At 41.3% G+C, this 15,000-nt stretch overlaps 1 protein-coding gene across 6 annotated transcripts; it reads left to right on the plus strand.

Moving 5' to 3' along the window:
* The first annotated feature begins 1,826 nt into the window (after window positions 1-1,826).
* susd1 (sushi domain containing 1) lies at window positions 1,827-11,484 on the plus strand. Of its 6 annotated transcripts, XM_065011465.1 has the most exons (22): window positions 1,827-2,029; window positions 2,469-2,621; window positions 2,804-2,944; window positions 3,078-3,233; window positions 3,499-3,651; window positions 3,907-4,086; window positions 4,250-4,429; window positions 4,626-4,805; window positions 4,981-5,160; window positions 5,385-5,564; window positions 5,794-5,973; window positions 6,288-6,467; window positions 6,917-7,096; window positions 7,286-7,465; window positions 7,834-7,998; window positions 8,136-8,230; window positions 8,352-8,538; window positions 8,683-8,776; window positions 8,902-9,157; window positions 9,335-9,374; window positions 9,459-9,552; window positions 11,313-11,484. In XM_065011465.1, exons 2-22 carry the CDS (start codon window positions 2,567-2,569, stop codon window positions 11,329-11,331), a joined length of 3,075 nt encoding a protein of 1,024 aa, XP_064867537.1. In that variant the 5' UTR covers window positions 1,827-2,029; window positions 2,469-2,566; the 3' UTR covers window positions 11,332-11,484. The 6 variants fall into 6 exon arrangements, with proteins under 6 accessions (XP_064867537.1, XP_064867536.1, XP_064867538.1 ...); XM_065011464.1 differs by lacking the exon at window positions 1,827-2,029 and having other exon boundaries at window positions 2,300-2,621; XM_065011466.1 differs by lacking the exon at window positions 1,827-2,029 and having other exon boundaries at window positions 2,300-2,621; window positions 4,289-4,429.
* Window positions 11,485-15,000: the final 3,516 nt, after the last annotated feature.

Raw genomic sequence — 15,000 nt, forward strand, 5'->3', positions numbered from 1 at the left:
GGATGTTAACGCTGCAGACCTGGTCTGTGGCAGACTACCGTCCATCACTACTGACACGTCCTCTGAGTGTAAAGAGCAGAGTCTGGCCCCGGAACCTCCACCCCCTGCACTGCCACTAAAAAGCAGTCCTGCTGCTTCTTTTCCATTCAATGATCATTCTATCTGTTCCTTTTTATGACCATTTCATCAATTCACACTGTAACAGATGCAGAGCACAAACTGTAGTTATTTTTAGTTTTTGTAATTTTGTGTTACCATCGGGGGGGACTTTTTGACCTTCCTGAATCAATCACTATTGCCTTCAAAAGCTGCCCACTATTCTGCACAAAATAAGTGTATTGGTTTTAAATGATGGTTATTTGTCATGTTGTCATGTCTCACTTACAGTATGTGTCACTGCCAAGTCTTTGTATGGATTTTGCATTCTTTATAGTGTTGGGTAATATAGTAGTAAAGGTGCATAGTAAATCATCAGCATTTCTCACAGTAACTTTGAATACTTTGAATGCTTCTTGAATCGAACACTGTTATCTGAATGATATGTTCTCTGCACAGAAAGGCCTTGAGTGATCAGGTGTTGATTTCTATTCATGTTCCATTCGTGTTCTGTTTTCTCTTCTTCACTTCAGATAAACTTTTCTTACTTGAATTGTATGTACAAATCTTTGTCCTTTGTTTATCGTACAATTAATAAACTTCACATTTTTAGAATTTCAAAATATTATTTTCAAATGTTAAGTAATCAGAAATCTGAAAAGTAATCAGAAATATGGCTGCGAGCAGCAATAAACGGGGTTCACAGGATGACAAAGGACGCAAGATCAGTTGGATAACAAAGCAAGCACTCTATCATGTAGGATCTATCTACCTTTTATGTCCAATTAGTGATAGCATTACCATGTTTATCTCTCAATATCACAAGGATGTGAAGTTTAGTATTGTGCTCTAGGTTGGTTATCTTTGAATGCAACAAGTAATCATTATTAAAATCATTACTTAATGTATATATTTATATATACATTGACTGGGCAAACAGCAGGAATTCTGGTTTCTCTTTTTCGCAAATAAAATATCCACTCAGACATCTCTAGGCATTTCTCTAACTACATTAAGAGATGTACTATGGGCCTAAATTTGGAGTTGCTATATGCTTTATATGGACTTATGGTTCATGATACATTTTTTAAATGTTTTCTGAAATTTCCAAAATGGAGGAAAATCTATCCAGACCTTATGGGTCCTTGATGCAAATTTGTTCAGTATGGGTAAAGACAACTACATTCAACGTTTCAAGTCTCTAGGTCAATCAGGGTGGCAGATATGAGGTTTTAAGTGAGACACAGCGCCGCCTATAGGCCAACCAGTGCCATTATTTTTTACCAAGTTAATCATGGCCAATGGTTTCTGTTTGCCAAGTTAGAAAAACGTTACCAATCTATCTTTGAGTTATTTGACTATGAGCAGAATACAGAGATTAACAATAGCTTTCACAGCTTCATTGTGAACCAATAAATAGAGACCTATGCTTGCTCTAGACATTCTATGTCTATCTAGTTACAATGTTGTGTTACCGTATGTTGCATTCCTCATATGTGCTGCTGGTGGAGAGACCCTAGTGTAGCGTGTTACAGAGGGTCTGGTGGTTTTGAGGGACAGGCTGGTGCTTAATCAGGCCTCTCCAGCAGGCGCAGTGTGAGGTGTGGACTCACTGGAGGAGTGATAGAGGGAGACCCCACTGAGTCCTGGTGGGCTGGGCGATAGCAGCATGATGGATTTATCTTCCCCTTCCACATTATACTAGATTAACTCCCTACCCAAGAACCAACTGGAAACAGCTCAATGGTGGATGGCTGTTCTCACTGTGTTGACACTATTGGTGCAGTGATGAGCCCGTTTTACTCAATTTCACACTTTTTTTTGTGCATTTTCATGGACAGGGTTTACCTTTAATTCATGTGACAGAGCACCTAGCGTGGATTGTAGTTATGATGGGTCTCACAAACACTGGATAAAGTTGAATCAAGAAAAGGTAGGATGTATAAACAACTAGGTTGGCCTAGTTAATTTATTTTAATAAATTGAATATCACCAATTGTTAATGTCACTCTTATATCCATGGTTATCATCTAGAGTCTGTTAATTTACCTAGTTTTTACTTTTTTAGTTCATAATGTTATGTTCATTATCAACCCCAGGCAGGTTTGCTGAGCCAAATATAGCTCTTATCAGCATACACAGCATGACCGTGCAATTTGAAAATGTGTTTCAGATGTCTCCCAAAGCGTAGAGTACATTATCACACATGTGAAGTATAACTGAATGTGTCAAAATGCTGATGATGATAGACATGTCCCCAAACCACTAGTGCCAACATCACCATTGAGAAGAGAGAGCGGCGGTTGGATTTCATTGTGACCTCAGTTAACTCTTATACCCTTCTTTCCATCCTGGTTATCAAATCCGCTCAGCACCATGAGTTCTGCAAGACGGAAATAAATAAAGATGTGTTTACAAAGGATGCGTCTTTGCAATATCTAAGAGAGGGAAATGGACATACTTTGAGAGGATGTATTGGAGAACAGCACTTGTGATCTTGGCCTTTCTTACTCATGCCATTACAGGTGAGTGGATCAAAACAAATCAATCACATTGGTAATATATTCAAATGAATATTGACAGAACCTTTGTAAATCATAATGGTGAAGCTCTTACATAGAGCATCTATTTCAATAAATAACAGTTATAGGTGACGGTTTCATCAAACAAAGATTTCTCTTAGTAGTGTATATTTTCTTTATCTTAGAAATGCGAGTGACTGGTCAAACGTTGGATGTGTGTGCCACCTGTCACCCTAACGCCACCTGTGAGGAGAAGGTGGATGGTACCGGCAAAGCCTGTAACTGCATGTACGGCTTTGTTGGTAATGGAAGAACTTACTGTCAAGGTGTGTATCTCCAGGTATAAACTCAAGATGAAGGAATGACTTATCTTTTATCTCATGTGTATCAGTTGTATTCATATTATACTAGTATTTATTGATTATTTTATTATTTTACCACTATTCTTCTCTCTTACAGACAAAAATGAATGTCAGATAGGAGCCAATAAGATCTGTGGGCAGCATACTGCCTGCCATAACACCTATGGAAGCTTCTACTGCACCTGCCTGGCAGGATACAGCCCTTCCAACAACATGGCCATTTTCATCCCCAATGATGGAACCCGCTGTCAGGGTGAGTTATAGCGATTACTGATGCTGAATACTTCAGCAGCTTTGTAACATTATGAAAAGAAGGGCGACATAAAAATCATTGCCACTTTGGCAGATATGATATATGATTGTGAGTCTTCTTAAGCTTTATGGACATTAACTTGATGCTAATTTAGAATGAGTGAATGTGCTACAGTCACGCACATATTGGTGCCTAATAACTGGGTACATTACCCAACCACATTAACTAATAATACTAACACAACATTCGTGTTGGTTCTATCTAGACATTAATGAGTGTAGAGTCCAAGGGATCTGTGGTGAGGGGGGTAAGTGCACAAACATGCAGGGGTATTTTAACTGCCTCTGCCAAGTGGGATACCAGGTTCACAATGGAGCAGAGCCATTCCACCCACACCAGGACAAGGCCTTGTGCAAAGGTAAATAACACCAACCACTTGGGCTCAGTATTGTAAGACTTTTCAGTTCAATTATAGGTACAATTATAAGATAATGGATAATAATCAGAGAGCTGTATGCTTCAAAAATGCATGTTTCAGAATCTCTTTGCCTGCTGCCATATACTATACTGTAGCCACTGCAATAATTTCATGATTTATAGAAAATTTGCAGAATGACAGTAGTGTTATCAAAAACGATGGTATCTGTAGTGTTGTCCTTTTCTCCATGTGTAGCCGTTGATTGTGGGCAGCCTCCCTCGGCTCTGAATGCAGTCCAGCTGTCAGCCACAGGAACACATTACGGCAGCGTCGCTAAATTTGGCTGCTCTGAGGGATTCTTCTGGAAAAGCGGGGAGAACTCCTCCGTTTGTGGGGCAGAAAGTGTGTGGAAGGGCCCAAGTCTTGTTTGTGAAGGTAAAATTAATTACATTTTCCCTCCTAGCATTGTTTCATTTAGATTTTTGCATTCATTCATGTATACATGTGGATGGATGAGTGTTTTGTTTGTAGAGAAAAATGTTATCATGTACTACGTCTAGGAATGGTCACTGGTCAATGTCATTGCTTTGCCTATCAGAGGTTGACTGTGGCTTGCCCCCTGCCCTCCCTCACTCAGTAATGTTGTGGGATCAGAGCACCAGGATAGGCTCTGAGGTGGTTTATCAGTGTAACTCTGGATATTACAATGTGGGAGAGGGAAATGTATCAATATGCACTGCCAATGGACAGTGGGACAAGTCAGCTTTGCTATGTGCAGGTAAAATAAATCTTCTCTCTCAGCATTACCATCCTTACATCCATAACTAACTCAGAACTTAATTAACCAAGTGTTTGAACAAATACCTCCTAGGCCATGTTGACCATTCCATGAATTATATTGTGTGTCCAAAATATCAGACATGAATGTTTGCCTGATGGAAATTGCACACTGTTGTAATGCTTTCTCTTTATAGAGATAACGTGTGGTGATCCCCCTATACTGCCCCACACTGGGCAGGTGTGGAATGGCAGCACAAACCCTGGCAGCACTGTTCTGTTTTACTGTAAAGGAGGGTTTTATAGAGAGGGAGGGGGGAATATTTCCCAATGCACTAGAGATGGTTACTGGACAAAGGCAACGTTGTCATGTAAAGGTAACAGTTTTGCCACGTAATACTTTCTCACATATTCTCTTGTGAAACCTCTTTTGAGATTTTCTGTAATCTATATGTCATGTAGGAATCATATCAGAGAGGCCAAATCTACTACCTATACAAATATCCTGGTGAATAATCTGTTATCTCAACCATTCTCTCATTCTCTGTGTAGAGGTTGACTGTAGTTCTCCCCCTGCCCTCCCTCACTCAGTAATGTTGTGGGATCAGAGCACCAGGATAGGCTCTGAGGTGGTTTATCAGTGTAACTCTGGATATTACAATGTGGGAGAGGGAAATGTATCAGTATGCACTGCCAATGGACAGTGGGACCAGACATCTTTTCTATGTGAAGGTAAAATAAATCTTCCCTCACAACATTACCACCTGCAATCAATACCTTACAAGTTATCCATAACTAACCCATAACTGAATTACCCAAGTGCTTTAACAAATACCTCAGAGGTCATGTTGATCATACCATGGAACAATATTGTGTATGCAAAATGTAAGATATTAATGTCTGCTTGATGGAAATGTGCAGAAATTTCACACTGTTGTAATGCTTTCTCTTTATAGAGATAACGTGTGGTGATCCCCCTATACTGCCCCACACTGGGCAGGTGTGGAATGGCAGCACAAACCCTGGCAGCACTGTGCTGTTTTACTGTAAAGAGGGATTTCATAGAGAGGGAGGAGGTAATATTTCCTACTGTACAGAAAATGGTTTCTGGACAAAGGCAACAATATCATGCAAAGGTAACTGAACATTTCTTACGTACACTGACAGAGATGAAATTATGAGAAATACATGTTTTTTAGCCCCCTGATACAGTAGTATAAACAAAGCATTATTGATAAATAGCTACATGTGTTCATAAGATAAGACCTGTGGTTGAAATTAAAGTGTTGAAAGTCAAATCTAAATGTTCCTTATGCTTTACATCCAGGATACACATAATCAATTCCATACTGCTTTCCGCCTTAGAAATAATGTGTGGCGGTCCCCCTATACTGCCCCACACTGGACAGGTGTGGAATGGCAGCACAAACCCTGGCAGCACTGTGCTGTTTTACTGTAAAGAGGGATTTCATAGAGAGCGAGGGGGGGATATTTCCCAATGCACTAAAGACGGTAACTGGACAAAGGCAACATTGTCATGTAAAGGTAATGTATATGACTTTTTCACATATTCTCTAGTTAAACCTCCTTTGAGATTTTGTGTAATGTATGTATGAATCATATCAGTGAGGCCAAATCTCCTTCCTATACAAATATCCTGGTGAACAATCTGTTATCTCAACCATTCTCTCATTCTCTCTAGAGGTTGACTGTGGTTCTCCCCCTGCCCTCCCTCCCTCTGTAATGTTGTGAGATCAGAGCACCTGGATAATTAAATGATTTATAGAACATTTGCAGAATGACAGTAGTGTTATCAAAAACGATGGTATCTGTAGTGTTGTCCTTTTCTCCATGTGTAGCCGTTGATTGTGGGCAGCCTCCCTCGGCTCTGAATGCAGTCCAGCTGTCAGCCACAGGAACACATTACGGCAGCGTCGCTAAATTTGGCTGCTCTGAGGGATTCTTCTGGAAAAGCGGGGAGAACTCCTCCGTTTGTGGGGCAGAAAGTGTGTGGAAGGGCCCAAGTCTTGTTTGTGAAGGTAAAATTAATTACAATTTCCCTCCTAGCATTGTTTCATTTAGATTTTTGCATTAATTCATTTATTTAACATGTGGATGGATGAGTATTTTGTTTGTAGAGAAAAATGTTATCATGTACTGCGTCTAGGAATGGTCACTGGTCAATGTCATTGCTTTGCTTTGCCTATCAGAGGTTGACTGTGGCTTGCCCCCTGCCCTCCCTCACTCAGTAATGTTGTGGGATCAGAGCACCAGGATAGGCTCTGGGGTGGTTTATCAGTGTAACTCTGGATATTACAATGTGGGAGAGGGAAATGTATCAATATGCACTGCCAATTGACAGTGGGACCAGACATCTTTTCTATGTGAAGGTATTATATTAGTCATTTCTGTGTGGTCATGACACATTAATAACAATTACATATGATAACAACTCTTATATAACCACTATCCCCTTTTCATATTATAGAGATTGACTGTGGGGAGCCAGTATTTATATCCCATGCTAAGACGCTATGGGACCAGACATCGTTGATTGGTAGTGTGGTTTATTACCAATGTGTTGAAGGATATTACTCTACGAGTGGGAAATGTTACACTGAGTGTGGAAAGAATGGACTTTGGGAGGATATAGAAATTCAATGTGAAGGTGCATTTCTATTACCAGCACTATAATGAAGGTCTTTCAAAGACATGTGTTTTCATTTATATTCAAATGCACATTTGCTTTGTTATTGTACTGTATGAGTCATTTTGCTTGAATAACTTAAACATGTACAGTAATGTTTTTGTCTCTTTATGTTTAACCAAACAAACCTCAACTGATTTCTGTGAACAGAGTTAAACTGTGGGGCTCCACTAACCCTTCCCCATACTAACATGCTGTGGGACAATACAACTGTCCTGGGCAGTGTGATTGAGTATGTATGTAAGGATGGATTTTACCAGGAGGGAGGAAATAGTCTCTCAACATGTATATCATCAGGACAGTGGGGAATTGTTTCAATAATATGCAAAGGTACGGTAACAATATCTCACTCTGAAGCAAACCCTATTCTGCTGCGTGATCAATTGTCTGTGCGGGCACACTGTAACAGTTACTGCCATGAACTCATTATATTGTGTCAAAGTGCTCACATTCAAATTGATGTTGTATGTCTATCATGAATGTGCCCACCTATGTAGTAGATGTGCTTTCAGCACTTACTATTCTGTACCAGAAGGGGGTAATGTTGTATTGGGTAATGGGTTGTAAATTCATGTTTAATCATGATCATGAGTATGATGCAACAAAATAATCAAGACTAGTATTTGTGTATACTGTGCAGTGTAATCTAATATTTTATGGTAATCCTCACATAATTTTGTTTTTTCTTGTTTTGACAGCTACATGTGGACCGGCCCCTGCTCTGTCCAACACAGAGGTGGTGCTGCAGAACACAAGTGTTGTGTTCCATCGTTGTCTGGAAGGATTCCACAGCTGGAGAGGAAGAAACACCTCTGTTTGTGACATCACTGGGAAGTGGCAAGCTGCCACAATGCGATGCAGAGGTATGCATTCATAAATCTGTGAACTATAGTTCATTTGAAAAACCTTTTAGTATGTGGAAGGAATTAGTGTAGATCAGTGATTTTTTTCATTCCACTCTTTTTTTAACACATTGTTTGTCATCCCTTGTGACGACCAGAAATCAAGCCTGCCATCAGCGACTTGGTTGTCTTTCATGAAAAATGTTTGCGTTGGAAAGCAGACAAGTATGAAGAAGACACAGAGAATTACAGAGTAAGTTTACCTTAATAACGAGGACCTTAAAATATGATAATATTATTGATGATAAAAAGTGCTCTCTGAACTTCCTACACCTTGACCATCATTATTTGATCTGTCTATCTGTATGTAACAGGTAGTATTTGTGGGATTCAGGGCCTATCAAAGGTCATTCCATGACAAGAGGAAGAAGCTCCTCAGCTCCACTTCAGACCACCCTGAGATCTGCCTGAACCTGCTGCCTGTTACCAACTACACCATCAGCATCACTGCACTGTCTGCCAGGTTCACCTCCACACTCACAACAAACACCAGCCTACAAGGTACACTACAAACACCCTTGACTAACAATGACAATTTGATTAATAAATATTTGAAGATATGAGAAACATGGAGGAGAATATTGACTTTGACTTGGATATGAAACCCAATGTTATTAAATGTGTCAATAACTTCTAATCTTATAGTGCCTCAAGCCCCAGAGATTTTATACAGAGAAATTGAGGCTCCATTGCCCACTTTGTGGCTACGCAGATCAGCTAACACTCTGGACCCAATTAGGTAATTCATCATTTTACCTCCAACGCTCTCCCGTACTAAAAGCTGATTTTGTATCTTGAAATTTGCCCACTGAGGTCTGGCTATTACGACACAAACCCTTTTCTCTTTTGTCCCTGGGTTTACAGTTTCTACCAGGTGTTTGTGTTGCCACTGGAGGGGACTCTTGTGTTTGACTGCAGCTCTCTTAACACCCCAGACTTCTCCAGTCAGAGGAAGCCCCATGGACAGTACATCACTGCCCAGCTCCATCTGAGGGATATAGGGAAAGAGATTAACCTGACTTTGGGCGATGGACACTACTATGGAGGGTTCTACAATGCTCCTTTACAGAACGGCAGAGACTATTACATCATATTACGAGCTGTCAGTCAATGGGGAGGGGTAAGACTAACTGCTATGCATTGGAAATAAATGATATGTGGAGTTTATTCATATAAAAGGAAGGACAGTTTTAAAGGTCATCTTTAACGAAAGAGTATTGATCATGCTTGTTGATCTTATAGAACTCCTGCATTAATAATTTGTCATTCTGTATGTGTCATTTGAACTATTTTCTAGGCTTTCAAGCACTCTTGTGTTATTTGGGCAAAAGTGAGAGGTAAGGGTTCATTTTCTCATATTGAGCCCACTGTTTTGGTTTAATCAGATTGTTGTATTGATGTTGCTTTCTCTCGTTTGGCAGATATATCCTACATAATGAAGGTTTCATCGCTTTTTGCTGGGGGATCAATTGGAGTCTTTGCTTTGGCCATTTTTCTGGGACACTGTTACACCTGGTAAGATCTATCCTATCCTAGTGTGTATGCCTACATATGACATTTATGATACAGTTGAAGTCAGAAGTTTACATACACCTTAGCCAAATACATTTAAACTCAGATTTTCACAATTCCTGACATTTAATCCTAGTAAAGATTCACTGATTTAGGACAGGCAGAATCACCACTTTATTTTAAGAATATGAAATGTCAGAATAATAGTAGAGAGAATGATTTATTTAAGCTTTTATTTCTTTCATCACATTCCCAGTGGGTCAGAAGTTGACATACACTCAATTAGTATTTGGTAGCATTGCCTTTAAATTGTTTAACTTGGATCAAACGTTTCAGGTAGTCTTCCACAAGCTTCCCACAATAAGTTGGGTGAATTTTGGCCCATTCCTCCTGACAGAGCTGGGGTAACGGAGTCAGGTTTGAAGGTCTCTTTGCTCGCACACGCTTTTTCAGTTTTGCCCACAAATTTTCGATAGGATTGAGGTCAGGGCTTTGTGATGGCCATTCCAATACCTTGACTTTGTTGTCCTTAATCCATTTTGCCACAAGTTTGGAAGTATGCTTGTCCATTTGGAAGACTCATTTGTGACCAAGCTTTAACTTCCTGACTGATGTCTTGAGATGTTGCTTCAAAATATCCACATACTTTTCCTGCCTCATGATGCCATCTATTTTATGAAGTGCACCAGTCCCTCCTGCAGCAAAGCACCCCCACAACATGATGCTGCAACCCCCTTGCTTCACGGTTGGGATTGTGTTGTTCGGCTTGCAAGCCTCCCCCTTTTTCTCCCAAACATAACGATGGTCATTATGGTCAAACAGTTCTATTTTTGTTTAATCAGACCAGAGGACATTTTTCCAAAAAGTACAATATTTGTCCCCATGTGCAGTTGCAAACCATAGTCTGGCTTTTTATGGTGGTATTGGAGCAGTGGCTTCTTCCTTGCTGAGCGGCCTTTCAGGTTATGTTGATATAGGACTCTTTTTACTGTGGATATAGATACTTTTGTACCTGTTTCCTCCAGCATCTTCACAAGGTCCTTTTCTGTTGTTCTGGGATTGATTTGAACTTTTCGCATTAAAATACGTTAATCTCTAGGATTCAGAACGCGTCTCCTTCCTGGGCGGTATGACGAATGCATGGTCCCATCGTGTTTATACTTTACTTGCGTACTATTGTTTGTACAGATGAATGTGGTACCTTCAGGCATTTGGAAATTGCTCCCAAGGATGAACCTTGTGGAGGTCTACAATTTATTTCTGAGGTCTTGGCTGATTTATTTTGATTTTCCCATGATGTCAAGCACAGAGACACTGAGTTTGAAGGGAGGCCTTGAAATACATCCACAGGTACACCTACAATTCACTCAAATTATGTCAATTAGCCTATCAGAAGCTTCTAAAGCCATGACATAATTTTCTGGCATTTTCCAAGCTGTTTAAAGGCATAGTCAACTTAGTGTATGTAAACTTCTGACCCACTGGAATTGTGATATAGTGAATTATAAGTGAAATAATCTTTCTGTAAACAATTGTTGGAAAAATGACTTGTGTCATGCACGAAGTAGATGTCCTAACCGACTTGCCAAAACTATAATTTGTTAACAAGAAATTTGTGGAGTGGTTGAAAACCGAGTTTTAATGACTCCAACCTAAGTGTATGTAAACGTCCGACTTCAACTGTATGTGGAATTCATTTTCAGTATACTGATCAAATCTGACTTAATACATAGCCTACTTAACTTTCTGTATCCCCTTTTTAGGTTTTGTAAGAAGACATGACAGTCATCCTGAGGACTGACTTTTTAAGTTGGGTCACACTTGGTTTATATTAGCATAATGTTCAGCGACATTTACCTGTAATATTGTAACTGTGTAAAAATGTGTTTTGTATTGTAGTTGTTTTCTGTACTAAAATAAAGGTAAAAAAATGTTCTTTCATTGTTTATAGAGTTTTATTATCAGCAATATCATAAATAATATGTTCTTAAAATACATAGAAACACATGCAATACAATGCATTTCAACTTTTTACTCTGTTGGTTTGCTACATTTTGAATGACAAGTTTCGAAAAAGGCATCACCAGACCCAATCAAAGGGATGACTAACTCTGGAGATCCTTTTGGCCCCTTAGGTAGATCTGGGTTTCGTTTTTTTGCACCTTGTAGAATGATCTCCAGAACTCTCTAAGGCTGGATGTTTTGGTGCAGCAGTTCAGAAGGCTGGTTGATTACTTTTTTTTACTGAGGAATGTGTTGTTTTTCATGAGCATGTTTTGTAAGTCACTTTTCTTAAATTGCTTGTAAATATTGTATGTTTTTTATTGTGTTGGATTTGTAAATATTGTGAATGTTCTATGATTTCTATGAAAGAGAGGCCTTGGTCTCAATGTGATTCCTTGTTTAAATACATTTGAAAAAGGCAACAGTAAACATGTAGTCATCCACAAATGATGCAGCGCCCCGCTTGGGCCAGTCAGTGTCATTTTGGGATGATGCAGCACCCCGCTTGGGCCAGTCAGTGTCATTTAGGGATGATGCAGCACCCCGCTTGGGCCAGTCAGTGTCATTTTGGGATGATGCAGCACCCCGCTTGGGCCAGTCAGTGTCATTTTGGGATGATGCAGCACCCCGCTTGGGCCAGTCAGTGTCATTTTGGGATGATGCAGCACCCCGATTGGGCCAGTCAGTGTCATTTAGGGATGATGCAGCACCCCGCTTGGGCCAGTCAGTGTCATTTTGGGATGATGCAGCGCCCCGCTTGGGCCAGTCAGTGTCATTTTGGGATGATGCAGCACCCCGCTTGGGCAAGTCAAGGTCATTTAAGGATGATGCAGCACCCCGCTTGGGCCAGTCAGTGTCATTTTGGGATGATGCAGCACCCCGCTTGGGCCAGTCAGTGTTATTTTGGGATGATGCAGCACCCCGCTTGGGCCAGTCAGTGTCATTTTGGGATGATGCAGCGCCCCGCTTGGGCCAGTCAGTGTCATTTTGGGATGATGCAGCACCCCGCTTGGGCCAGTCAGTGTCATTTTGGGATGATGCAGCACCCCGCTTGGGCCAGTCAGTGTCATTTTGGGATGATGCAGCACCCCGCTTGGGCCAGTCAGTGTCATTTTGGGATGATGCAGCGCCCCGCTTGGGCCAGTCAGTGTCATTTTGGGATGATGCAGCGCCCCGCTTGGGCCAGTCAGTATCATTTTGGGATGATGCAGCACCCCGCTTGGGCCAGTCAGTGTCATTTAGGGATGATGCAGCACCCCGCTTGGGCCAGTCAGTGTCATTTTGGGATGATGCAGCACCCCGCTTGGGCCAGTCAGTGTCATTTTGGGATGATGCAGCGCCCGCTTGGGCCAGTCAGTGTCATTTTGGGATGATGCAGCGCCCCGCTTGGGCCAGTCAGTGTCATTTTGGGATGATGCAGCACCCCGCTTGGGCCAGTCAGTGTCATTTTGGGATGATGCAGCACCCCGCTTGGGCCAGTCAGTGTCATTTTGGGATGATGCAGCGCCCCGCTTGGGCCAGTCAGTGTCATTTTGGGATGATGCAGCGCCCCGCTTGGGCCAGTCAGTGTCATTTTGGGATGATGCAGCACCCCGCTTGGGCCAGTCAGTGTCATTTTGGGATGATGCAGCACCCCGCTTGGGCCAGTCAGTGTCATTTTGGGATGATGCAGCACCCCGCGTGGGCCAGTCAGTGTCATTTTGGGATGATGCAGCACCCCGCTTGGGCCAGTCAGTGTCATTTTGCTAATGCCGGATCTCTGTGGCAAGACGCATCATTCACCCAAGTTTCATCGAAATAGGCCAGTGCTGTCTGAGATATCACATAGGTTAGCTAGACTCATATCCTTGAGCATGTCTGCCAAATTTCAGCACTCTGAGTCAAACAGATCAAGAGATTTAAATATGTGCCCATTATAGTGATACCATGTGATCAATGTGAATGTTCTTGCATATGGTGAGTCTTGACAGTGTTTGCAACATGTGTACCAAATTGTGTGACAATATGAATATCCTTGACTTATTTATATGTGTTTATGTGCCAGACCACACCCACGTGAATGTTTATTGGTCAATAGCAGCCATTTTATTTTAGGTAATAGTCTGAAAAATATTTAATCGAGAGACCATTGTCCATAGATGACAAATATCAAGTTTCATGCATATCGGTAATTCGGTGCCAGAAGAGTAGCGTTTTAAGTGTTTTTCACAAAATGCAAAATGGCGGACCTTATGGGTCCCTGAAGGGAATTTGTTCATTGTGAGGAGAGCAGACGTGGCACCACGGGTTCAAAGGTGTATTTTCTGTGGCCTGGAGTTTTCCCTTATCTCATGACCTGGTCAGGTCATTTGTAGCCTATGACAGGGTCCACAATGATCTTTTTGGGCCAGTTGGTCCAATTGGGCCAGTTGGCCAAAAGTCTACAGGCCTGAACAAAATTTCTACTGGCCTGGACATGGTGTACATTTTAAATGCATTGGGGTCATGCAGGGCCTATAGCTTGGCATGCTTTCTCTGTATATGCAGCTATTAATAGTCTATATTTATAATAAATAAATACAAAATCATTTGGTGGGTGCTTATATTTGCCCTATTTCACACTTGTGAATTGCATTAATACACACTTGTGAATTGGAAATGTGATTTTTGCATATCCCAACTCTCCCGGAAAAACCTTTGGAGAGTGGGATTACGGCCAGGGATCTGCCATTATTAACGGCAATCCTGGAGCAATTAGGGGTTAAGTGTCTTGCTCAAGGGCACATTGATAGATGTTTCACCTTGTCAGCTCATGGATTTGAAACAGTAACTTCTCGGTTACTGGCCCAAAGCTCTAACCGCTAGACTACCTGCCGCCACCTTTAAAAAGCTGTTTAATATTATTTAAAAAAATGTAAATCATTACTCTATTCTTAAGAATTGCATTCGATACATTTTTAGATTATTATTATTTTTTACATGTCAAAATAGCATGCTTCCCCTTTAAGAGAACTGCGTTCCAAAAGAAATATCGACCTGAGGTGCGTTCAGTTCGCTTGAACGTTTGCAGAACGGTTTGTACTGAACTATACGTTTCCCCAAAACGTTCTTGAACAGACTTTGAGGTAGGTTTGCTCCAGTTTGGTGAGCGTGGCTTGAAGCAATGACCGACATATCTAAAGGGAAGTGGCCATGCTGACAGCGTTCCCCAACCTCTACCTGTTTACAACTGGTCATTCAGTACAGCACTGTTTCCGTTCAATTTAATGTTTCAGGATGTAAAAACATACTGAACTCAGCCAAACCTCCAGACGAGCTTCAATGACATACAGCACTCCTGCCGTGGCCTCCAGCTGCTCTTAAATGCAAGTAAAACTAAATGCATGCTCTTCAAACGATCGCTGCCTGCCTGCACCCGCCCGCCCGTCTAGCATTACGCCTCTGGACGGCTCTGGCTTAGAATATGTG

The sequence above is a fragment of the Oncorhynchus nerka genome, linkage group LG27 (genome assembly GCF_034236695.1).
Source record: "Oncorhynchus nerka isolate Pitt River linkage group LG27, Oner_Uvic_2.0, whole genome shotgun sequence".
Lineage (NCBI taxonomy): Eukaryota > Metazoa > Chordata > Actinopteri > Salmoniformes > Salmonidae > Oncorhynchus > Oncorhynchus nerka.